Genomic DNA, 26,018 nt, shown 5'->3' with positions numbered 1-26,018 from the left:
TTGGAGAAAAATGGGGGAAAATCGACCATTAAAAAAAAAAGCAACAAAAAGAGTCAGAAAACAGCCCCCACCTAATCCATAGAAAAGTGATGTCTTTCCCCTCTCCTTGGAATTTTTTTGTTTTGTTTTGTTCTTGGAAATATTTTTTTAAACGTTGCCTTATTGTGGAGCGGGAATCTGAAATAATACCCAAATGCCTGCTTTCCTCGGTGGAGTCGATCCGAAGAGCTCCCACCTTCTCTGGATGTGCCTGGGCTTGGACTGGCTAGAATCTTTCTCTGGACTGAGTTGCATGTACAGTGCCTCCCACCTGGAGGCAAGAGAGTTGGGGTGGCTCGTCCCCGAGCCAGCCCCCCCTCCCCCGCTACCCTGCTGTTGCATCGTTTGAAGCTGACGTCTCATGTCTGTACACTGCTGCCACTGTCGTGTCCTCGCGCTGCTTGCTGTTGCCACGCCAGGCCTGTCCTGCCGTGACCCCCTCATCTTAACCCTTGGAAACCCCCCCCCCCAAGGCCAAGTTCACTTCAAACTGTCGGAAATAAGAGTTGGCCTGGATCTGGAACACACTTGAGCGTACCCCCCCACACATACCCTCCAGCCTAAAGGGGACAGGTGAACCCTGCAGCTGTGGCTTGGGTCTGTTTCTCAACGTTGCCCCCAAAAGATCGGAGACCTCAAGGAGGCCTTGTCTCATGCGAGTGGAGAAAGAGGTGCCATTCTCCTCCGAGGGCCTCGTGGGGTCTTCCCGAGTTGCATCTCCCCCTTGCCTCCCTCTGAGAGCCATCTCTGCCCAGTCTAAGCAAGCCCACCTGCGAGTGAGACCGCGGCCTAGGAACAAGGGCCAAGGAGGAACTGGGGGGACCCTGCCCGCTGGCGAAGCCCTAAGGCAGGAAGGTATATGTGGACATAGAGTATACCTGCCTTCCCTTCTCCAGGCACTGACTGCCTCTGCTGGGCTGCAAATGACAATGGAATGGCTGGAGTCTGCTTTTGGGTGAGCAAGGCCTGGCTCCCTCCTGCTGGGCTGGGTGTGTCGAGTTCTGGGCCTGCCTTCAGTGCTCCACTTCCAGTGCGTGGGACCTGGGCACCAGGGGGACGTGTGTGTTCTTGTTGCTTGGTTACCTGGAACCCCTGTGGTCCTCCTTGTCACCTGGTTCCTCTGTTGAGTCACAGGTCGGGAGTTAGCAGGAAGGAGACAGTGTCGCCGGCTGCCAGGGGTGTGCCCTGTTTTGGGGGGTCCTTCATGACTTAGCTCGCGCCCTTCCCATGCTCTGCTGGGACCTGAGGCTTTTCCCCATGCCGGACCAGACACGGCCTCCTGAACCCCAGTTTCCTCCCTTTGGGTTTACCTTTCTTTCCTTTGGCCAGTCAGCCCCAGTCTGTATCCAGCACCGCAGATCTGTGCGGATCTGGGGGGTACAGGAGGATCGAGGTGAGCGGGAAGGCTGTTCTCCCGCGCCTGGCCTGCCATCTTCTCCCCAAGCCTTTCAGACGCCCGCGGAGGGGGAGAAGGCCCTTGGTCGTGCGAGTGGGGATTTCATCTCAACGTAGGCCGAGGAGAGGGGTGGGAGCTTTTCTCCCCCCCCCCCCTTTTTTTTCTTTTCTCTTTTTCTTTTTTTTTTTTTTTTTTTTTGTAACATGTTAGGAGTTAATGTTGCAAAGAGTAGTTTACATCTTCACTTTCTGAAGACACTTGAATTTAGGACCGATGTATCTGTGACAAGTATGCCAGGAGTGGGACGATGGCCTTGAGGCTGGCTGGCCACTTCCCATCCACCATCTTCCTACAGGGATCTAAGAAGTGAGACCCAGGGCAGCAGCCTCCCAGACCCCTCTTCATCCCATGCCTTTCCAGGGTTGGTCTCGCAGAGCACCCTTTGGACAGCAACCAGAAGGTCCATGTGCCTGGGCCCTGGCAAGGGGCAGATTTTCTAGACTGCCCTCTGAACCCGGGAGCAAATGCACTACGAGAGAAGGCTGCCCGCCCTGCTCCAGCCCAGGCCCTCGGGGCTCAGGTGGAGGTGCTGAGCCCCAGGTCAAAGTAGTAGTTCAATGTTTTTGTTTTTTGTTTTGTTTTGTTTTGTTCTGTTCCATTGTAGCTCTTTTTTCCCCCCTTTTCTGATGATTGATTTACAAAAGAAAGCAAGCTGCTCAGAAGGCCCTGGAAGTGGGGAGGAGGGTGGGGAGGGGTTGCCAAAAGTCTGGGTAGAGTTTAGTCTGGATCATCGGGACCCTAGAATAGGAACCCCGAAATACTTCTCGTGTGGAAGGGTCCCCGATTTCTCCCTCGTAGCCCCATCCCCTCCTCCTTCGGCCATGTTGATGGTGGAGAAGGTAAGAACTTTCAGCCCGTTTCTCACTGGAGAAGAAAACTCATCTGGCTTTGCAGAGAAAGGTTCCCCCTTTTACGCTCATAGTACATTACCTACCATGCGCTCTAGGATATCACATTTAAAAGGACAAAAAAAATGTAAAATACTTGAATGAGCTTGTATTATAACATTAATATTATTGAGAGTATCTGCTTTCCAGGCTGAAGTGATTCATTCATTATTCTAGTCCTGCTTTAGTCCTTTGTAATTTGTGGTAATTATGCTTTTCTTTTTAATACAAAAAAATGTATAAAAATAAAAACTTGAAAAGGCAAACTTACTGTCTGGTTTCAAATCTGGGGCAAGGAGTCCATTGGAGGGGAATCCCCCATGTTCCTGGAAGGGGGCTTTTACCAGGGCCTGGGCACTGGCTCTAAGCTTCTCATGGCCTAGTTTTTTCTTTTTCGTCAGTCCTGGGCTTGAGCTCAGGGCCTGAGCACTGTCCTTGAACTTTCTCAAGGCTAGAGCTCTACCGCTTGAGCCTCAGCACCACTTTCAGCTTTTTTCTATGTATATGGTAAAGAGGAATTGAACTTGGGTCTTCATGCATGCTAGGCAAGCACTCTACCACTAGGCCAAACTCCCGGCCCCCCTAGCTTTTTCTTTACTCAAGGCCAGCACTCTACCACTTCTAGCTTTTTCTATGTACTGAGGTAATATGGTACTAAAAAGAATTGCACCCAGGGCTTCCTGCATGCAAAGCAAGCCTTCTACCATTAAGCCACATTCCTAGCTCCCCCCCACCACTTTTTTGTTGTTGTTGTTGTTGCTTACCTGTCAGTTAGGCTTGAAACTCAGGCTGGAGCTATCCCTGAGCTTTTTTGAGAAGAGTCCCACAAACTTTCCTGCCTGGACTTACTTTCACAGTCCTCAGTTCTCAGCCTCCTGAATTTCTAGGATTACAGGCCTGAGCTACTACCAGCACCCAGCTCCTTTCACATTTTCTGTTCAGACCGGGAGCATAGCCTAGTGGTAAAGGGCTTGCCTAGCATACACAAAGCCCTGGGTTCAATTCCTCCGTACCACATACACAGAAAAAGCCAGACATGCCCGGTGTGGTGGCTCACGCCTGTAATCCTAGCTACTCAGGAGGCCGCGATCTGAGGATCAAGGTTCAAAGCCAGCCCAGGCACAAAAGGACCTGAGACTGATCTCCATTAACCTATAGAAAATGGGAAGTGGGGCTTGGCTCAAGGGTAGGGTAATAGCTGAAGAGCTCAGGGACAGAACCCAGGCCAAGTTCAAGCCCCATGACACCCCCCCACCCTCGTGGGGGGAAAAAAAAGGCTCAGGAACAGTGCTTTAGGACTGGGGGGGTGGCAGGGGGAGGGGTGGTTTCTGGCATGAAACCTGAAGTAGTGCCGTGGCTCAAAGTGGTAGAGCCTTGGGACAGCACCCAAGACCCTGAGTTCAAGCCACAAGCAGTAAAAAGAAAAAGGACAGTTGAGTCCAGTGGCTCATCCTCCCTGTTAGCTACTTGACCTTAAGGCCTGAAGATTGTAGATTGAAGCCAGCCCAGGCAAGAAAGACCCCGAGTTGAATCCCTAGGAGAAGAGAACCGGGCATTGGTGGCTAATGTCTGATCCTGGCTACTTAGGAGACATGTTAGGGTCATGGTTCAAAGCCAGGAGTGTTTGCCTAGCATGCACAGATCCCTGGGTTCAATTCCTGGGTACCACATACACAGAAAAAGTGGTGCTGAGGCTCAATTGGCAGAATGCTAGCCTTGAGCAAAAAGTGTCCCAAGGACAGTGCCCAGGCCCCGAGTTCAAAACCCAGCATTGGCTTAAAAAAAAAATCATGGATAGGAAAGTCCTTGACTCATCTTCAAGAGCTGAAAGTGGAGCTGTGGCTCAAGTGGTAGAGCACCAGCTTTGAACAAAAACACTAGGCTATGAGTTCAAGCTTCATTACCATCACCAAAAATAACTCTCTGCTTTCTTTGAAATCTAGACTAAAAAGAGTTTCTCCTCTTCTTTTGTCCATCATGGGACTTGAACTCTGGGCCTGGGCCTTGTCCCTGAGCTCTTCAGCTCAAGGTTATTCCCCTACCCTTTGAGCCACAGCGCCACTTCTGATTTTTCCAGTGGTTAATTGGAGGTGTCTCTCAGACTTGCCTGATCCAGCTGGCTCAGTTCTCAGCTTCCTGAGTAGCTAGGATTACAGGTGTGAGCCACCATGCCCGGCTTCCTCTTTATGCACATGCATCTCTCACCCCTTAAATGCACGGAAGATTCACGGTTTTGCAGATGTTTATTTGCAGGAACAGGTAGTGGAGATACATAGCCCCAGGTGTGAGCGCTTCATGCACTTCTGAGGATAAAGGCCATCATAGGCAGGAAACAGATGAGACAGGGCCAAAGGTATAGAAGCTGGGCTGGCAGAAAGACGCAGGGGAGAATGCCGTTTGCTCACTGCTTAATTGGCTTTAGAAGGCAAGTCCTCTAGGGTATTATCGCCCATAAAAAGTTAAAAAGTTTTTGCCTGTCATGTGCTGGTGTCTCATGCCTTATAATCCCAGTTCTTCTGAAGGCAGAGGTCTAAAGATTAAGGTTCAGTCAGCTCAGGAGAGTCTATGAGACATGTACTTCCAATTTCTCACCAAAAAGCTGGAAATGGAGGTGGGGCTCAATTTGTAGACCACTAGCCTTGGGCAAAAAAAAAAAATGCAAGAGTACAAAACCTTGAGCTCAAGCCCTAGTGCATACACACACACACTCCCACTTGGTAAGTTTTTATGTTACCCAAGGCTGGCAGTGAACTGGGCCCAAGTAGAGTAGTTGGGGCTATGTCTAGATATATTTACATATTTCCTCAAGGAGTCTTTGGATTATTTCGGGGAGTCACAGGCAGAAACTCTGTGGCTCCCAAAATAAGGGGGAGACAGTGCTTCACCCCAGTAACACTGTAGCTTTGTTTTTTCGTTTTTTTGGGGTTTTTTTTTTGCCAGTCCTGGGCTTGAGCCTACCTCAGACTCAGGACCAAGAGTATGGCCTAGTGATAGAGTGCTTGCCTAGCATTCATGAAGTCCTGGGTTCGGTTCCTTGGTACCCCACATAAAAAATAAGAAGTAATGTTGTGGTTCAAGTGGTAAAGGGCTAGCCTTGAGAAAGCTCAAGGCCAGTGGCCAGGCCTGAGTTCAAGACCTCAGACTTAAAACTTTAGCCAGTGGTATGCGGGTTCATCTGGGGGTACGGCCTTTCTTCCCTTCCACACAACACTGGACGGCTCACCAGGGACTAACAAAATGATTTCCATTTCCCTCTGGGTGCTTTCCAGTCTGGACAGCGCTTGAGCTCTCTGACTGTCTCCGTGTGTGTCTGTCTGTCTCTCTCTCCCCACCCCTCTCCTTTTCCTCAAGGGAGAACGTCATCTGTCCCTTAGCCCTGCTTTGTCACCGGAAGCTGCTTTGTCATCATTAGTGTGTGGTGAAGAATGCAAGGGGTTAATTGCAATTCTAAGCCATTAGGCTGTCCCAGAACCCTGCTGTGGAGGAGAGAGGCAGGAGGGTACTGGGACTCTCAGTCCTTTTTTGGTGAGTCGGGAATGCTCTCAGACAGAGGTGTGAAGCCCAGCAGGAAAACATGTCTCTGGTAGGCCTTGGTCTGCTTAAACATGATGTCTGTCCCATGCAGATAGTCTAGCACCCCCAACACTCCGAAGCATTGGTTGAACCTGGAGGAGACAAGAGAGGTGGCTGGACAGAAATGTTGCTTATGATTATAATCCTAGCAACTCGGGAGGCTGAGATCTGAGGCTCACAGTTCAAAGCCAGCTTGGACAGGAAATTGGGTGAGACTCTTCTAGTTGAGCACAGAAAAAAAAAACCAACTGTTGCTGACACCCAGACATACACACACACAAACAGACACACACAGACACAGGCAGACACACATACAGACACATAGACACAGACACACTGACAGACTGTATATCTTTGTATGTCTGTGTGTCTGTGTCTGTGTCTGTGTTTCTGTCTGTGTGTCTGTGTCTGTGTGTCTGTGTAGCTTAAGTGGTAGAGCACTAGCCTTGCATAAAAGAAGCTCAGGGATAGTGCCCTGGTCCAGAGTTCAAGACCCAGGACCAAAAATAAACAACAGCAACAAAAACAGAAAGGTCAAGGGCTGGGAGTTTGGCCTAGTGGTAGAGCGCTTGACTAGCATGCATGAAGACCTGAGTTCGATTCCTTGGTACACATACACAGAAAAAGCAAGAAGTGGTACTGTGGCTCAAGTGCTAGAGCTCTAGCCTTGAGAAAGTCCAAGGACAGTGCTCAGGCCCTGAGCTCAGCCCAGGACTGGCAAAAAAAACCTCAGAGACAGCATCCAGCAGGCAGAGTTCAAGCCTCAAGATAAGCATGCACACACACGCACACAGCCACATCTACTCTGCCTATCAACATCACATAACCACATAACCTGGAGGAATCATTATTATTATTACTATTTTGCCAGACCTGAGACTTGAACTCTAGGCATGGGGCTGTCCCTGACCTGCTTTTGCTCAAGGTTAACACTCTACCCTTTGAGCCACCCTTCCACTTCTGTTTTTTTCTGTGATATAATTGGAGATAGGACTCAGGGATTTTGCTACCTAGGCAGGCTTCCAACTGTTATCCTCAGTTCTTAGCATCCTGAGTAACTAGAATTGCAAGCTCCCACAGCTACCTGGAGAATTCTTTTTTCTACCAGTCCTGGGGACTGAACCTCAGGATCAAGCACCGTGCTTGAACTTTCCGCAAGGCTAGTGTTCTACCACTTGAGCCACAGCGCCACTTCCAGTTTTCTATGTATGTGGTACCAAGGAATGGAACCTGGGCTTTTGTGCATGCTAGGTAAGCACTCTACAACTAGGCCAAACTCCTAGTCCCTACCTGGAGAATTCGTAACATACCTGGAGCCACTCCAGACCTGCAGAATCAATTGGAAAGTTTACTGTGTGATTCTGAAGCTTGTACGTTTGAGAACCTCTGACAGAACTAGGTTTACTTAGGACTGGTTCAGTAACTATTTGTATCAACACTTTAGAACACATGGAAATGCAGATTTCCAGGTACTTTGATTCAGCATATTTGGAGTGGAACTCGAGAGCCTGCATTTCAAAATAGGCACTCCAGAGACTCAGCTAGGAAGTGTATAGACCACACTTGAAAATCTGACACTTGGAGCCGGAAGTTTGGCCTACTGGGAAAAGTGCTTGCCTAGCATGCACAAAGACCGGGGTTCGATTCCTCGGTACCACGTACATAGAAAAAGCTGGAAGTGGTCTGTGGCTCAAGTGGTAGAGCTCTAGCCTTGAGCAAGCCCAAGGACAGTGTTGAGGTGCTGAGTTCAAGTCCCAAGACTGGTAAAAAAAAAAAAAAAAAAAAAGAAAGATAGAAAAAGAAAAATCTGACACTTTCACTGGGTGCTGGCTGCTTGTAATCCCAGCTAGTCAGGAGGCTGAGATTTAAGGACTGTGATTTAAAGACAGCCTGGGCAGACAAATCTGAGATATGCTTCTTTCTAATTCACTAGCAAAAAGCTGGAAGTAGAGGTGTGTCTTAAGTAGTAGAGCAGCAGCCTTGAGTGAAAAAGCCACAGGAAAACATGAGACTCCTGAATTCAAGCCCTAGTACACAGGCACGGATGCATGCACACACATACGCACGCATTTGGGTGGGGGGAGGGAGGGCTTACTTGAGATGGTGGTAGTCGTGGAATTCAGGGGAAGGCAGGAAGGGCAGATGGTAACCACAGTGGGAGATGGTTGAAGTGATCAGAGCCAAGGAAAACCACACGGCAATGGAGGAGAGGTGGGAACCCATAACTAAAGGACCGGTGAGTGCTGGCAGCATATTGGAAGCCTGCAAGAAGAACAATGATTCTGGGCATTTTGGTTACTCTGAGTAGTCTCAAATCTGGAGAAGCTGAGCTGCAGGATCTGGATTTGTCATAACAATCAGGTTACCTGTAGTCTTAACTACGCAGGAGGCTGGGATCTGAGGATCCTGGTTCAAAGCCAACCCGGTCTGTGACACTCATCTCCATGTAACTAACAGAAAACCAAAAAGTGGCTCTGTGGCTCAAGTGGAGCTGAAGAGCTTAGGGATAGCACCCAGGTCCAGTTCAAGTCCCACCATTGACCAAAAGAAAAAGTCTTAATGAAGAGACAGGTGTTAGTAGCTTATGCCTATAATCCTAGCTACTTAGAAGGTCAAGATGGCAGTTCAAAGCCTGTCCATGTAGGAAAGTCTATGAGACTCTTATTTCCAATAAACTACTCAAGGAAGATAAAAGAAAGCGTCTCATAGACTTTACTGCCCAGGGCTAGCTGTGGTTCAAAAGGTAGAGCAAAGAGAGCTCAGAGATAGCACCTAGACCTTGACTTAGACTGGGAACGTAGTTCAGTGGCAAAGTACTTGCCTTGCATGTTCAGTGTCCTGGGTTTGATCCCGAGTACCGAAAAAAAAAAAAAAAAGCCAGGCTTGGTGGCTCACGCCTGTAATCCTAGCTACTCAGGAGGCTGAGATCTGAGGATCCCAGTTCAAAGCCAGCCTGGCCACAAAAATCCATGACACTCATCTCCAATTAACTACCAGGAAACCAGAGTGGTAGAGCACTAGTCTTGAGCTGAAGAGTTCAGGGACTGTGCCCAGGCTGAGAGTTCAAGCCCCATGATGGACACACACACACACACACACACACACACACACACCCCTTAACCTTTATTGGGAAAGGTAGATGAATTCATTGGTGTGAGGCTCCTGGCATAGGAGCTTGTGAATGAGAAGAAAAGGGGCCCGCACAATGCCTTCTACAGACCATCGGGAAGGTGATTGAGACATTCCAGAAAGACCTTTCAACTCTACTTACCACGTGTTCTACGGGGTGGGCATAGAGAGAGATCACACCAATGGGAGCTGTCCACTCATGGTGTTTCTTGTGAATTTTCTTGTACAATGTTGGGTGGTGAAGAAGCCTGGGGAAAATAATATCTCATTAATAATTGCAGATTTCTCTTTCAGCTTCCCTGATTCAAAAATCGAAAGTACTGGGTGCAGTGACTCATGATTTTTTTTTTTTTTGCCAGTTGTGGGGCTTGAACTCAGGGCCTGAGCATTGTCCTTGGACTTTTTCCTCAAGGTTAGAGCTCTATCCTTGAGCCGCAGCACCACTTCCAGCTTTTTTTCTATGTATGTGGTGCTGAGGAATCGAACTGGGTCTTCATGCATGCTAGGCAAGCACTCTACCACTAGGCCAAACTCCCGGCCCTGAGGATTGATTTTAAAAGCCAGCCCAGGCAGAAAACAAGTCTGAGGTGTGAGTGTGGCATCAGATTTGAGTAAAAAAAGCCAAGTGAAAGCAGAAGGCTCTGAGTGCAAGCCCCAGGACTGGCACAAAAAAATACATGAAGAAAGAAACAGCAGGCTCGGTGGCTCACACCTGTAATCCTAGCTACTCAGGAGACTGAGATCTGAGGATCAAGGTTCAAAGCCAGCCCAAGCACAAAAGGACCTGAGACTTCCCAATTAACCTCTAGAAAATGAGAAGTGGGGCTTGGCTCAAGGGTAGGGTGGTAGCCTTGAGCTGAAGAGCTCAGGGACAGCGCCCAGGCTGAGTTCAAGCCCCATGACCCATAAAAAAGAAAGAAAAGAAAAAGAAACAAAGGGGCCAGAAGCATAGCCTAGTGGTAGAGTGCCCACTTAGCATGCACAAAGCCCTAGGTTGTATTCCCAGTACCACGTACTCAGAAAAAGCTGGAAGTGGTGCTGTGGCTCAAGTGGCACAGCACTAACCTTGAGCAAAAAGTGTCCAAGGACAGTGCCAGGCCCTGAGTTCAAACCCTAGGACTGGCCAAAAAAAACAAAGAAAAGAAACAAATAAGCTGAGCACTGGCAGCTCAGGCCCTGTAATCAGGACTCTGAGATCGAAGCATCAGAATTCAAAGTCCTGGGCATGGAAGTCCATGAGACTTATCTCCAATTAACCCCCAAAAAGCAGAAGTGGCATCATGGCTCAAAATGGTAGAGTGCTGAACTTGAGCTGAAGAGCTCAGGGATAGCACAGAGGCCCAGGCTGGAAAACTTTCAAGGCTGGGCTGGCTTTGAACCATGACCCTCAGATCTCAGCCTCCTGAGTAGCTAGGATTACAGGCGTGAGCCATAAGACATCTGGCGAAGCTGTTTGCTTTTTCTAGACATTGCTTAGTTGTAGCATGTTGTCAGTTGTTATATAATCGTCTTCCTTTGGAACCATGTAGAAGAAGACGTGAGGCTAGAGGGTATTGAACTCCAGTTCAGAGAGCACAGATTTCCGGTAGTTGGGTGAGCAGCAGGCGGGGTGTGGTGCCCCTGTCCTTACCGGTGTGAATAATAGAACAGGATTTCCTCCACCATGGTGAAGACTAACAGTTCCTGCAGGAACTGGAAGAAAGTGGGTAGCTCCCTGCGGCAGGGGTCTGCCCACCACCGGAGGAATGGATAGAGGGCCACCAGTAAGGGAACACTGATGACACACTGATTGAAAAGAACTGTGCAGATGGACTGGCGTAGTTTCACAGGGTCCATCTGTCCAAGAGAAGGAAAGGTGTGTGAGAGGTGGATCTTTGGCAGGCTACTTGGGAGGCTGAGATCTGAGGATTGAGGTTGGAGGTCAGCCTGGGCAGGAAAGTCTGTGACTTTCTCTCTCTCTCTCTCCCTCTCTCTCTCTTTCTGCCACCCTACGCCTTATGCCAGCACCACTTCTGGTTTTCTGGTGGTCAGTTGAAGATGAGTCTCATGGAGGGGCTGGGAATATGACTTAGTGGGAGAATACTTGCCTAGCATGCACGAAGCCCTGGGTTCCATTCCTCAGTACCACATGAAGAGAAAAAGCCAGAAGTGGCACTGTGGTTCAAGTGGTAGAGTGCTTGCCTAGCATGCTCGAAGACCCAGGTTCGATTCCTTAGTACCACATATATAGAAAAAAAGCCAGAAGTGGTGCCGAGGCTCAAGTGGTAGAGCTCCGGCCCTGAGAAAGCCCAAGGACAGTGCTCAGGCCCTGAGTTCAAGCCCCAGGACTGACTAAAAAAGATAGCTTGAGTAGCTAAGTCACCAGTACCCAGCTCATTTCTGTTTCTAATCTGACCACACCATGCTGAAGTCAGGAAACTAGAACATTCTTTATAGCTGAGTGGCTTTGAGATTTGAAGGCAAATTATTTCCTCTCTCTAACTCTGTGTGTGTGTGTGTGTGTGTGTGTGTGTGTGTGCGCGCGCACGCACATGAGAGCACGCGTGCCTGCACACGTATTAAAAGTTGAGCTTAAACTCAGAGCCTGAACACTATTCCTTAGCTTTTTTTTTTTTTTTTTTTGCCAGTCATGAACTCCAGACCTGGGACAGTTTTTGCTCAAGGCTGGCCTTCTGCCATTAGAGCCACAGCACCACTTCCAGCTTTTTTCCCCCTGTGTATGTGGTACAGAGGAATCCATGCTAGGCAAGCACTCTACCACTAAGCCACACTCGCTGCCCTATCTCTTAGCTTTTGTATTCAAGGCTAGCATTTTACCACTTGAGCCACAACTCCTCTTCTGGCTTTTTGGTGATAAACTCAAGAGTGCTAGACTTGCCTGTCGGGGTTGGCTTTGAACCACAATCTTCAGATCTCAACCTCCTGAGTAGCTAGGACTCCTGGCTTCATCTCTCTAACTTAAAGAAGCCTTGGAGACTTACAGACTCATTCTTGCCGATTTGAATCCGGTAGCGGGTGATGAAATTTGGTTTTCCGGTTATATCCACCACCAGTAAGAGACCATTGAAAGCCCAGAAGGGCACCCCAGGTACGAGGACAGCACCTGAGGGTGGAGAGGAGGGAAGAATCAGACAGCTCCAGATTATCACAGCTCATGTATTAAACATACTTTACAGGATTATCCCTAAATTGGGCTGCCAGTAGCTCACACCTGTAATCCTAGTTACTCAGGAGGCTGAGATCTGAGGATCAAGGTTCAAAGTCAGCCCAGGTAATACAAAGCAGAGACTCTTATCTCCAATTAATGTCTAGAAAACGGGAAGTGGGCTTAGCTCAAGGGTAGGGTGGTAGCCTTGAGCAGAAGAGCTCAGGGACAACGCCCAAGCCAGAGTTCAAGACCCATGACCCACCCCCCCACACCCCATAAAAAAGAAAAAGAAAAAACAGGATTATCTCTGTACCCAGAAAGGTGGTGATGCTTAAGGCCAAGGGCTTACCTTTAATCTTCTTTCATTGTTGTTGTTGTTGTTTTTTGTCAGTCCTGGGCTTGAACTCTGGGCCTGAGCACTGTCCTTGGGCTTTCTCAAGGCCAGAGCCTGGGCACTGTTCCTGAACTTCTTTTGCTCAAGGCTTGCTAGCACTCTACCATTTGAGTCACAGCACCATTTCCAGCTTTTTCTGTATATGTGGTACCAAGGAATCGAACCCAGGGCTTTGTGCATGCTAAGCAAGCACTCTACCAGTAGGCCAAACTGCTGGGCCTGCCCTGAGCTCTTTATTTTTCTTTTTTTGTCAGACATGATACTTGATCTCAGAGCTTGGACACTGTCCCTAAGCTCTTCAGCTCAATACTAACTCTACCACTTTGAACCACTTCTTGTTTTCTGGTGGTTAATGAAGATAAGAGTCTCAGGTCCTTTGGTGCCCAAGCTGGCTTTGAACCTTGATCCTCAGATCTCAGCCCCCTGAGTAGGCAGGATTACAAGCATGAGTGTCCAGCTTTATCTTAAGTCTTGAATAACACTCTAGCTGTTAGCACTTGAGGAGTGTCTGTATTTTATTATTTTTTTTGCTAGTCCTGGGGTTGAACTCTGGGCCTGAGCACTGTCCTTGGGCTCTATCACTTTAGTCACAGCACCACTTCCAGCTTTTTCTGTATATGTGGTACAGAGGAATCAAACTGGGTCTTCATGCATGCTAGGCAAGCACTCTATCATTGGGCCACCTGCCCAGCAGCTGTATTTTTTTTTTCAACTCATGTTGGCCTGGAATTCGTGATTCTCCTGCCTCAGTCACCCAAATGGAATTACTGGTATGTAGCACCATGCCCAACTCTTATTTATTTATTTTTAGTCATAAAATCAGAACAATATGCCAAGCACGGTGGCTCACATCTATACGCCTAGCTATTTAAGAGGCTGAGATCTGAGAATTGCGGTTCAAAGCCAGCCTGTGCACTAAAAAGTCTGTGAGACTCTTATATCACATCTGTGATATTCCAACACAGAAATGAATTACGGTTAACATTCAGGAGTATGTACTTCCTGAATTTTTACAAATTAGGAAAAAAGGAGAAATAAAGGCAGTGCTTGGTATGGTATACCATGTGCATACGTTGAAAAGTCATCTGGGAGGTTTGACCCTATTTCCTGATTGTCTGAGCAGCACCTTGGAGTCATGTAGTCCAGAAAAAATTTTATAGCCCTACTTCCAGAGAGTCACAATACACAATCGAGTATTCATAGCTCAGAGAATTTCTGTAACAGACACCTATGTGACTGGTAAAACAGCCTTGTTTGCTCTGTAGCTGTGGTTCTGTAAACTGAGCTAGATACCCAGGAAGTTGAGATGTGAAGATAACAGTTCAAAGTCAGCTTGAGCAGGAAAGATGATGAGATTCCATTAACCACCACGAGAAAATGAGAAGTGGTGCTGTGGCTCAAAGTGGGCCAGCGCTGGCTTTGAGGAAAAAACAAAAAACAAAACAAAAAAACCCGCAAGAAACTCAGGCCTTACTTCAAGTTCCATAACTGAAGAAAGAAAAGAAAAACAATAAGAAAAAAAAATCACCTACCTACTCAGGAGGCTGAGATCAGAGGATCAAGGTTCAAAGCCAGCCCGGGCACAAAAGGCCCTGAGGCTCTTACTTCCAATTAACCTCTAGAAAATGGGAAGTGGGGCTTGGCTCAAGGGTAGAGCAGTAGCCTTGAGCTGAGGGGCTCAGGGTAGTACCCAGGCCTATTTCAAGCCCCATGACCCACAAAAAAAAAGGAAAGAAAGAAAGAAAAAGAAAAAAGAAAGAAAGAAAGAAAGAAAGAAAGAAAGAAAGAAAGAAAGAAAATGGAACTAGAGCTGGAAGCTGAGTGCTCACACCTGTAATCTTAGCTAGTCATGAGATCTATGGATCATGATTCAAAGTCAGCCCATGCAGAAAAGTCAGGGAGACTCTAGCTCCAAAAACTAGCACACAACCTAGTCTGGAGGTGTAGTTCAAGTAGTAGAGTACCAGTTGCGAGTGAACAATGAGATGCCAAGCCCCACTGAGGCACAAAGAAAATAAAGCTAGAGTTAGGTACCTGACTACTCTACACGGGAACTCTCACCTGTAATGAAGAGGATCCACTCTTTGCCTTCACATGTGGACAGTATTCTCTCCCACTGGGCTTGCCAGAAGTAGCCAGAAACACCCCACAATCTCTGGAGATGCCTTGAAAGAAAACATTATTCAAGCGAGGTGCCAGTGGTTTATACCTGTCATCCAGGCTATTCAGGAGGCTGAGATCTATGAGGGTCATAGTTCAAAGCTAGCAGGGGCAGGAAAGTTCATGAGATTCTTATCTCCAATGAACTACCAAAGAGGTGGAATTGCGTAATAGCCAAGCAAGGGAAACAACCCAGATGCCCCACCACAGATAAATGGACACAAAAAAATGTGGTATTCTACAGTGGAATTCCACATAGCCACCAGACAAGATAAAATAATGGCATTTGTTGGAAAGTAGATGAACCTAGAGCAAATCATGTTGAGTGAGATAAACCAAGACCAAATTAACAAAAGGTGCCTGGTATGCTTGATAGATGAATATTAGATCCAAACAGTACAAGAGGGATGACTTAAGACTTGGGTACTCAAGGTCATTGACATGAACTTGGAGATATAAATATAATTATTTAGACATAAAAACTTATTATGGGATATATAGTCTATAGACACATTGATCTATTATATAGATCTATATGTATCTACAACATACAAACTTTCAGCTTAATTTTAATTTTGTTCTTAACTTTATGTGCCAATGATTGCATATAGAGACTCCATTCTTGAATACTTGTTTGTTAAACTTAACATTTGAAATATGATGTAAAAAAATCAGTGTTAAGGCCTGGAGTTTGGCCTAGTGGTAGAGTGCTTGCTTAGCATGCACCAAGACCTAGGTTCGATTCCTCGGTACCACATATATAGAAAAAAGCCAGAAGTGGTGGTGAGGCTCAAGTGGTAGAGCTCTGGCCTTGAGAAAGTCCAAGGACAGTGCTCAGGCCCTGAAATCAAGCCCAGGACTGACAAAAAAAAAAATCAGTGTTTAAAGTCATAATTTAAATTAAAAAAAAAAAAAAGAATTGGAGCTGTGGTTAAGTGGTAAAACAACAAGCTTTGAGAAAAACTATCTCAGGGACAATGCCTAAACCCTGAGTTCAAGTTGCAGAACCAGCACCAAAAAAACCCAACAAACAACAACAAAAAACCCAGGAAACCTAAAAAACAAGACAAACTGGAAAAACCATTCAACATTCCAGGTGAACATACATAGATTTACAGCTCCTCAGCTCCCAGGTCCTACATTTGAGGAAAAGAGAACAAACTTACCATGTGATCAAATTCCAGAAGACTACAAACAAGAGGAGTCCAGAGCCCAGGACAAAAGCTGTCTTCTTCATGGAGCCTCAAATGTGTCTGTCCTAGAAGACAAGCAATTGTGAGACTCAGCCAGGCTCCCTCTTGTCAACCCTGCAGTCCTGGTACACAGCAAAGGTGGTATGGAATCTGGTGGTGCCCTTTCCCTGTCTGTAGGAAGATATGCTCACCTAGAGTGTGTGGCTGTACCTGGGTGTGCTTATCAAAACTGGAGTTTCAGGTTTAAGCAGGGATAGGAATGAACCTGACACCAGAGAAAAACTGTTGGGCAATGTTATCACTTCGGGCACAGGGAAGGCCCCTGCCACTTGTGTAATTTTGTCACAAGTTATCACAGCATATCATGATACTTTGTCTTTATGGTCAAAGTCAGGGTACTTTGACTTCACTGTCCTTGGACTTTCTCAAGGCTAGCACTCTACCACTTGAGCCTCAGCACCACTTCCGACTTTTTTCTATGTATGTGGTACCGAGGAATCGAACTCGGGTCTTTGTGCATGCTAGGCAAGCACTCTACCACTAGGCCAAACTCCCGGCCCACTTCTGGCTTTTTTAGTGGCTCTTTTCTAATTAGAAAGAAGAATCTCCTGAACTTCCTTGTCCTGCCCAGCTTCCCACTGTGATTCTCAGATTTAAGTCTCCTGAGTAGGTAGGATTGCTGGCATGAGCTAACTGGCTCTTGGCAAGGCCTGCTTGGATTTAATACTCTCTGGCTTATTGGAATGGGTAAAAAAAAGTTGAGACACTTTGTAGCAGGATTTACAAAGTCTGTATAAGAGCTAGGATGGGGCCTGGAGTTTAGCCTAGTGATAGAGTGCTTGCCTAGCATGCATGAGGACCCGGGTTCAATTCCTTGGTACCACATACATAGAAAAAAGCCATAAGTAGTGCTGAGGCTCAAGTGGTAGAGCTCTAGCCTTGAGAAAGTCCAAGGACAGTGCTCAGGCCCTGAGTTCATGGCCCAGGACTGGCCAAAAAAAAAAAAAAATAGCTAGGTGCTGCTGATTCAGGTGGCTCACACCTGTAATCCTAGCTACTCAGCATGCTGAGATCTGAGGATTGCAGTTCAAAGCCAGCCCAAGCACAGAAATCTATGAGATTCTTTATCTCCAATTAACCTCCAGAAAACTGAAAGTGGTGCTGTGGCTCAAAGTGGTAGAGAGATAGCCTTGAGCTATCAAAAACTAAACAGCCAAGTGTGAGTGGCTCAGGCCTGTAATCCTAGCTACACAGGAGGCTAAGATCTGAGGATATTTCTTTGAAGTTAGCCCAAGGAAGGAAAGTCCTTGACACTTTTTTTCCCCCAGCAGTCCTGGAACTTGAACTCAAGGCCAATCCCCTATCCCTTGAGCCACAGCACCATTTCTGGCCTTTTCTGTATATGTGATACTATGAATTGAACCCAGGGGTTCATGCATGCTAGGCAAGCACTCTACCACTAGGCCACATTTCCAGGACGCCCTACTGCCCACTTTTTTTTTGTTGTTGTTAAAGAACATATTAGTTGATCAAAGAGATTTCATCATAATTCCCCAAACATGCATATAGCATACTTCAGCTATTTTGATCATATATATGTATATATACATGTATACATACACATGCATATATATAATCATGTAATGGGTATGCATATATTTGTAATATATATGTATATATTTACATACATATATTAGGTTCAGCATTCACACTTGGGAGAAAATGTGTCAAATTGCTGATTATGAAGCTCAAGTTAGAGCCAGGAGTATGGCTTAGTGGTAGAGTAATTGCCTAGCATGCCTGAAGCCCTAGGTTTGATTCCTTGGTACCACATACCCAGAAAAAACCAGAATTGGTGCTGTGGCTCAAGTGGCAGAGCACTAGCTTTGAGATAACAAAAGAAGTGTCCAAGGACAGTGACCAGGCCATGAGTCCAAGCCCCAGGACTGGCAAAAAAAGAAAAGTCTGGGAGTTTGGCCTAATGGTAGAGTGCTTACCTAGCATGCATGAAGGCTCAGGTTCAATTCCTCAGAACCACATACATAGAAAAAAGCTGGAAGTGGTGTTGTGGCTCAAGTGGTAGAGCTCTGGCCCTGAGTTCAAGCCCCACGACTGGCAAAAAAAAAAAGACAAACAAACAAAAAAAAAAAGGCTGGGAGTGTAACCTAGTGGTAACCTGCCTAGTATCCATGATGCCATGGATTTGATTCCTCAGTACCACATACATAGAAAAACCCAGAAGTAGCACTGTGGCTCAAGTAGAGTACAGTACTATGTCTTGAGAAAGCTCAAGGACTGTATCTAGGCCTGAGTTCAAGCCCCAGGACTGGCAAAACAAAAAACAAACAAACAGACAAACAACAACAACAACAATATATATATATATGTATATATATATATATATATATATATATATTCTGAGGCCCACCCCAAGCAAAAATAAGATACTATCTGAAAAATAAATAAAAACTGGGTCGCTGGTGATTTATTCCTATAATCCTGAGATTTCAGTTAAGGGAAATCCTAGCCAGAAAAGTCCTCCAGACTTCCTCACCAAAATAACAAAGATGATGCACATTTGTTATTCTAGCTAGGGTTAGGCCAAGAGGTGAGGCTCATGATTCAAAGCCAGCTGGGGCAAGAAAGTCTGTGAGATATTTTTTTTTTTTGCCAGTCTTGGGCCTTGAACTCAGAGCCTGAGCTCTGTCCTTGGGCTTTTCTCAAGGCTAGATCTCTACCACTTGAGCCATAGCACCATTTCTAGCTTTTTTCTAAGTATGTGGTACTGAGGAATCAAGCCTGGGTCGTCTTTGTGCGTGGTAGGCAAGCACTTTACCACTAGGCCAAACTCCCAGCCTTTATTTATAGAGGGGCTATAGTTACATTCGCCAGGTAGTGTATGTATTACTTCTCATGCATTGATACCTCTTCGTACCCCTTCTTATGTTTTTGTTCTGGTTTCCCTCCACCCACCCTTTTCCAATCAGCTTGTTTTCCCCCCTTCCCTTCCCTATTTCAAATGACAATCCAGGTTTTGCCATTTCTTTTTTTGACTAACAGTAAGCGTGGAGTTAAATTTCAAAATAATTATGAGTCTTTTTTATTTTATTTTTTTGCCAGTTATGGGGCTTGAACTCAGGGCCTATGCACTGTCCTTGGGCTTTCTCAAGGCTAGAGCTCTACCACTTGAGCCACAGCACTACTTCTGGCTTTTTTTTCCTATGTATGTGGTACTGAGGAATCAAATCTGGGTCTTTGTGCATGCTAGGCAAGCGCTCCACCACTAGGCCAAATTCCCGGCCCATGCATAGAACCTTTTGATTTTTTTTTCTTGTATATCCTGCATCTAAAAAATGACATTTGGGCGGGGCATGGTGGCTCACTCCTGTAATCCTAGCTACTCAAGAGGCTGAGATCTGAGGATCTTGGTTCAAAGCCAGCCCAGGCACTAAAATCCATGAGACTCTTATCTCCAATTCACCAGAAAACTGGAAGTGGTGATGTGGCTCCAGGGGTAAGGCAGTAGCCTTGAGCTGAAGAGCACAGAGTTCAAGTCCCAGGATCACCACCACCACCACCACCAACAAAAAGACATTTGAGAAAGCTCAAGGACAGTGCCCAGGCCCTGCGTTCAAGGCCACACGCCCTGCTTAGTTTGGCCCACTTGTAGAGTGCTTGCCTAGCATGCACAAAGATTCGAGTTCGATTCTTCAGTATCACATATATAGGAAAGCCAGAAGTAGTGCTATGGCTCAAGTAGTAGAGCTCTAGCCTTGAGAAAGCCCAAGGACAGTGCTCAGTCCCTGAGTTCAGTCCCCAGGACTGGCAAAAAAAAAGAAAAAGAAAAAAAGACTGCTGGACCCACTGAAACTCCTGGTCGATTCGTCCTTTCCATCTATGCACTCTGATGGCACTAGCTGTCACTGAGAACCTTTAGATGAGTCTTATCACTGACAACTTGAAAACTACTATATTCAAAATATATTTTAGCATGATGCATAGAACCAGCTTCGACCTCAAGCTTCCATCCTTCCTGAACTGTGAGAACGGGTGTAATTTTCCCCATCCTTTCCCGATTATGGCAGGAGATAAGGGAGTAGTAAGGAAACAATCAGTTGTTTCCCACTTTGATCTGCCCATTGTGAACTGCCCCTTCACAAGGGTTTGAAGCCAACAGCCAGTGGCTCACGCCTGTAATTCTAGCTACTAAGAAGCCTGAGATCTGAGGATGACTATTTGAAGCCAGCCTGGGCAGAAAAGTGTGAGGTTCTCATCTCTAATGAACCACTCAAAAGTACAAGTGGAGATTTGGCAAGGTGGTAGAGCACCACCCTTGCGCAGAAAAAGTTAAAGGAGAGTGCCTAGATCCTGAATCCAAACACACACACGCACACACACACACACACACACACCCCACACACACACACAGGGGGGGGGGTGGGGGTTGGAGCCTGAACTAGACCTTTAGATCGACCTGTCAGTGCCAGAAAATAAAACTACAGAAGAGAATTTACACAGGCAGAAAATGGTGATAGCAGTTGGGAAGCAGGTAAGGTAAAGTCTGAGGACATCAGCTACTCACCTGTGCTGTTGAGCACAGCGGAGTGTTGTAGTGAACAAATTCCCCCTTGTCCCCAAATGAACCTGCTTACTTCTGCAAGTGGGCTTTTTCCAAGCGTCTCTAAGGCCCTGGCCACAATCCAAGCCTGCAAGAAGTCTTCCCTTCCTCATTAATGTTAGTGGCTGCTGCTGCAGCTGCCGTCACTTGGGTGGGTCGGGCAGGTTCTGGTGATCACATTACAGAGCTGCTGATTGGCTTTCCTTAGTCACGTGAGGACAGAAAAAGTTTGGATCTGAGTGAACTGGAAACAACACATCCTTCGTTCCGCTAGGGCAGATGTTTAAAGCTCAGAGGATAAAGGCAGTAGCTAGGAACAGCTTGTGTGTGTGTGTGTGGGGGGGGGTACATTTTGCAGAACTCTGGCTCACTTGAAACATATTTTTACTCAAGGCTAGAACTCAACCACTTTGAGCCACACAGCTAGAGTGGTAGTTTTCTGGTGGTGAATTGGAGATAAGAGTCTCATGGACTTGAATGCCCAGGCTGGCTTTGAACCGTGATGCACAGATCTCAGCCTCCTTAGTAGCTAGGATTACAGGTGTGAGCCACTGTGCCCGGCTAATTTTTCTTTTTTTAAAATTGCTTCTCTTATGGATTTAGTTCTGTGGAAAAGCACTTGCCCAGCAAGTGCAATGTTCTGAGTTGTCTTCTGTAATGCAAGAATCGAAAACAGTAAAGCTGCTTCTCTCCCTGGCAGCCAGTATAGGTGAAAGGAAGGCAGACGTTCAGTAGTTAAGTATCACTGAACTGGGAAGCTAAGAGACAGGATCCATGCCATGAAATGCAGAGCACTTTTGAAAAATAACTGGATTTGGCTGGGAGGTTGGCCTAGTGGTAGAGTGCTTGCGTCGCATGCATAAAGATCCAGGTTCCATTCCTCAGTACCACATACATAGAAAAAAAGCCAGAAGTGGTGCTGTGGCTCAAGTGGTAGAGTTCTAGCCTTGAGAAAGTCCAAGGACAGTGCTCAAGCCTTGAGTTCAAGCCCCAGGACTGGCAAAACACATACACACACAAACAAAAATAGCTGAATTCTTACTTTTGAATTTTAGGTTCGTTTGTTTGTTTGTTTTAATAAGTCACGGGGTTTGGGGCTTAAACTGAGGGCCTAGGAACTGTCCCTGATCTCTTCTGCTCAAGGCTAGCACTTTACCACTTTTTTTTTTTTTTTTGTGGGTCATGGGGCTTGAACTTGGCCTGGGTGCTGTCCCTGAGCTCTTCCACGCAAGGCTACTACCCTACCCTTGAGCCAGGCCCCACTTCCCATTTTCTAGTGGTTAATTGGAGTTAAGAGTCTCAGGTCCTTCTGTGCCCGGGCTGGCTTTTGAACCTTGATCCTCAGATCTCAGCTTCCTGAGTAGCTAGGATTACAGGCGTGAGCCACCAGTACTCAGCATTATTTTTTTAAATGTAATTTTATTGTTATAATTAAGGTGTTAGTATTTCATAAGTCAAGTAATGAATACAATTCTTCTACTACCAATTATTTTAAAATAGGCAATGTGGTCTGGCTTCTTGTGGCTTATGCCAATAACCCCAGCTAATCAGAAGGCTGAGATCTGAGGATCCTGGTTTAAAGCCAGCCTAGGCAAAAAAAAAAATCAGTAAGACTCTAAACTCCAATTAACCACCACAATACTGGTAGTGGAGCTGTGGCTCAAGTAGTAGAGTGCTAGCCTTGAACAAAAGAAGCTCAGAGATAGTGTGCAGGCCCTGAGTTCAAGCCCAAGACTGGCAAAACAAAACAAAACAAAAATGCTCAGGCCCTGAGTGGAAACCCCAGTTTCTCTCTTTGTCTGTCTGTCTGTCTGTCTGTCTGTCTGTCTGTCTCTCTCTCTCTCTCTCTCTCACACACACACACTCGCACACACACACACACACACACACACACACACACACACACACACACAAATAGACAGTTATATAAAATGTAAAAGAGACAAAGTGAAAACTTCTTTTTTGACTGTTCACCAGGCTCCATTTTTTTCCCCTCCAGAAGTAGCCCATGACTTTTTGTTTGTTTGTTTGGTTGGTTTGTTCTTTGGAAGGCCCTGTTTCTATAACTAGAAATGTTTTCTCCTGTACCTTTAGAAAGAAATAGTCTCATATGGATTTGTTTTACATCTTGTTTCACTCGACACTCAAATGTGGAGATTTTTGTCTAAAGCAACTTGAAGAGTTGCCATGTTTTAGTTTAGTTTAGTTTCGCCTTGTTTGAACTCAGGGCTTGGGTGCTGTCTCATAGGTTTCTCTCTCAAGGCTGTCGCTCTGCCGTTTGAGCCACAGCTCCACATCTGTCTTTTTGGTGCTTCATTGGATATGAGTCGCACAGACTTTTCTGCCTGGGCTGGCTTCAATCTGTGGTCTTAGATCTCAGCCTCCTGAGTAGCTAGGATTACAGGTGTGAGCCACTGGTGCTTAGTGCCAGTTCTGGGACTTGAACTCAGGGCCTGGGCACTGTCCTTGGATACTTTTTGCTCAAGACTCGTGCCCTGTCACTTGAGCCACAGCTCCACTTCCACTTCCAGCTTTTTCTGAGTATGTGATACTGAGGAATCGAACCCACAGCTTTGTGCATGTGAGGCGAGCACTCTACCACTAAAGCCACACTTCCAGCCCTGGGCTGTCTTCTAACCAAATTTAGGACAGTTAAAATTCTTAAACATTGTTTTTTGTTTGTTTTTTAGCAGTTAATTGGAGATAAGAGTCACTGAGGGACTCTTTCTGCACATGCTGGCTTTGAACCTCGATCCTCACATCTCAGCCTCCTGAGTAGCTAGGATTATAGATGTAAGCCACTAGCACTGGCAAAATATTGCTTTCTTTATGTCTCTTTCTTTTTGTACCAGTCCTGGGATTTAACTTCAGAGTCTGGGTGCTGTCCTTGTGCTTTCTGGCTTTAAGCTATGGTTCTATCCCTTGAGCCAAAGTTCTACTTCCCCCTTTTTGGTGATTAGAGATGAGAGGCTCTAGACTTTAATGCCTGGGCTGGCACTAAATGAAGATCCACAGATCTCAGCCTCCTAAGTAGCGAGGATTAAAGGCTAGAATCACCAGTGTCCAGCTGTGTCTGTCTTTATTCTAAGTTCACAGAAGCAAACTTTACAAACAACCCAAGAAGCAATTATTTGCCAAGTAAAGATTTCAGGGTTTTACACTATCTTTCAAAAAAAATGTTATTGTAAAGGAGATGTACGGAGGGTAATGAATACACACCATGTTTAACATTCTTACATCCAGGATGCTGTCTTTCTTTGGGTTTGCATGTGTATAAAAATCTGTCTCCGACTGGGAGTTTGGCTCAGTGGTTGAGTGTTTGCCTAGCATGCACGAAGACCCGGGTTCGATTCCTCGGTACCACATATATAGAAAAAAAGCCGGAAGTGGTGCGGCTCAAAGTGGTAGAGCTCTAGCCTTGAGAAAGTCCAAGGACAGTGCTCAGACCCTGAGCTCAAGCCCAGGACTGGCAAAACAAAACAAAACAAAACAAAACAAAACCAACTAAGTCTCTGAACCACAGCTCCACTTCCTACCTTTTGAAAGTTAACTGGAGATAAAAGTCTCTCTATGAGACTTTTTTTGGTCAGTCCTGGGGCTTGAACTGAGGGCCTTGGCATTGTGCCTGAGCCTTTTTTCTCAAGGCTAGCACTCTACCACTTTGAGTGAGCCACACTGTCACTTTTGTGTTTCTGGTGGTTAATTAGACATATGAGTCTCACATCATTGTTGCTTGGGCTGTCTTGGAACTGTGAACCTCGGTTCTTAGCCTCCTTAGTAGTCTAGTATTACAGGTGTGAGCCACAGGCAACCAGAATCCTGTAGCTTCTTTTTGCTCAAAGCTGGTGCTCTACCACTCGATCCACAACTCTTTTTCCAGTTCTTTTTTGGTGATAAATTGGAGAGAAGAGTCTCCTTCCTGCCTTTAAACTGCAATCCTTAGATTCCCAGCCTCCTGAGTAGCTAGGATTACAGGTGTTCACCTTTAGTTTTTGTTTTTTTTTTTCTAGTCCTGGAGCTTGAACTCAGAGCCTAAGCACTATTGCTAAGCTTCTTTTTGCTCAATGCTTGTACTCTACCACTTGAGCCACAGTGCCACTTCTGGCTTTTTCTGTTTAAACGGTACTGAGGCTTCTTGCATGCTAGGCAAGCACTGTACCACTAAGCCATACACCCAGCCCAAGTTTTATGTTTTGTTTTGTTAACATACAAAGGAGGTTTCATTGTGGTAATCCCATAGATACTATGTGATTTTAGTGACATTATATTCTCATACCTCCTTCTTCCTTTTCCTGACAATGTTTGGTGAATGTCATTGTTACTTCACACATGAAATGTACGTTATCCTTTATCATGGGAAGGGTGAAGAAGAGTGACAACATGCCTTCTAATGCAAAACCTCAGCAAGAATAAGGAGGATGGCTGAGAATGTGGCTTAGTGGTAGAGTGCTTGCCTAGCATGCATGAAGCCCTAGGTTCATTCTCTAGTACCACATACACAGAAAATACCAGGAAGCAGAGCTGTGGCTCAAGTGGTAGAGTGCTAGCCTTGAGCAAAAGAAGCTCAGGGACAGTGTCCAGGCCATAAGTTCAAGCTCTAGGATTGGCGAAAACAGCAAGCCAGAAGTGTAATTGTGACTTAGGTGGTAGAGTGCTACTTTTTTTGGTGCCAGTCAGTCCTGGGGCTTGAACTCAGAGCCTGAGCACTATCCTTGAGCTTTTTCTTGCCCGAGGCTTGTGCTCTACTAGATAAACCACAGCTCCACTTGAAGATTTTTTTTGTTGGTTAACTGAAGACAAGAATCTCACGGACTATGCTGGGAATGTGGCTTAGTGTTAAGAATGTCTATCATGCACGAGGCCCTGGGTTTGATTCCTTGGTCCACATTCATAAAAATAATTAAAAAGAGCAAAAAGAATGTCATAGACATTCCTTCCCTAGGTAGATTTCAAATTAAGATCCTCACTGGCAGGGCTAGCAGGCTAATTTGGAGCAAAAAAGCTCAGAGATATTGCTTAGGCCCTGAGTTCAAGGCCCAAGACCAACACACACCCACACACAAAAAACAGGACAACTTTATACAAAGTAGCCGACTGGCTACATTGCCAGGAGAAAAGGCAAATGAGATAAAAACATAATGTCAGTAAACAGCCTTCTAGGTACAGGGGTTTTAGAAATACATATATGGCACAGAAGGTGACTGTTGTATTAGTCTGGAAGAATTTACCTGTTTTCAAAATATTTCTAACTCAGATTTTATTTTCCTGTGCATATTATTATTCTAAGAAGTGCATACTATTTGACTGGTTTCTAATTGAGATTAATAGGAAGGCTGGACTGGCTAAAGATAACCTGATTCTTAAGGAACCCTGTTTGGTAACCACTGCTTTCTTAAACTCACTTTCCCAGCTGAGAAAATT

General features: G+C 45.9%; 1 protein-coding gene across 1 annotated transcript; it reads right to left on the bottom strand.

Moving 5' to 3' along the window:
• Window positions 1-5,307: 5,307 nt before the first annotated feature.
• Faxdc2 (fatty acid hydroxylase domain containing 2) lies at window positions 5,308-20,743 on the bottom strand. Its single transcript, XM_090320972.1, has 8 exons — window positions 20,562-20,743; window positions 15,953-16,044; window positions 14,688-14,791; window positions 12,066-12,187; window positions 10,715-10,920; window positions 9,227-9,332; window positions 8,051-8,217; window positions 5,308-6,047 (listed from the first exon to the last, which is right to left on the bottom strand). Exons 2-8 carry the CDS (start codon window positions 16,021-16,023, stop codon window positions 5,894-5,896), a joined length of 930 nt encoding a protein of 309 aa, XP_090177098.1. The 5' UTR covers window positions 16,024-16,044; window positions 20,562-20,743; the 3' UTR covers window positions 5,308-5,893.
• Between the last annotated feature and the right edge of the window lie 5,275 nt (window positions 20,744-26,018).

This window comes from Megascapheus bottae, chromosome 29 (genome assembly GCF_031878675.1).
Source record: "Megascapheus bottae isolate mThoBot1 chromosome 29, mThoBot2.hap1, whole genome shotgun sequence".
In the NCBI taxonomy this organism is placed as follows: domain Eukaryota; kingdom Metazoa; phylum Chordata; class Mammalia; order Rodentia; family Geomyidae; genus Megascapheus; species Megascapheus bottae.
The sequence above is the reverse complement of the archived record's forward strand: the minus strand, read 5'-3'. Positions and strand labels throughout refer to the sequence as shown.

Coding starts and splice junctions, on each gene's coding strand:
- Faxdc2 (XM_090320972.1), bottom strand. CDS start 16,023: ATGAAGAAGACAGCTTTTGTCCTGGGCTCTGGACTCCTCTTGTTTGTA. Junction 12,188..14,687: donor GTGGATCCTCTTCATTACAG/GTGAGAGTTCCC, acceptor CTCCACCCTCAG/GTGCTGTCCTCGTACCTGGG. Junction 8,218..9,226: donor CCCACCCCGTAGAACACGTG/GTAAGTAGAGTT, acceptor TTCTTCTTGCAG/GCTTCCAATATGCTGCCAGC.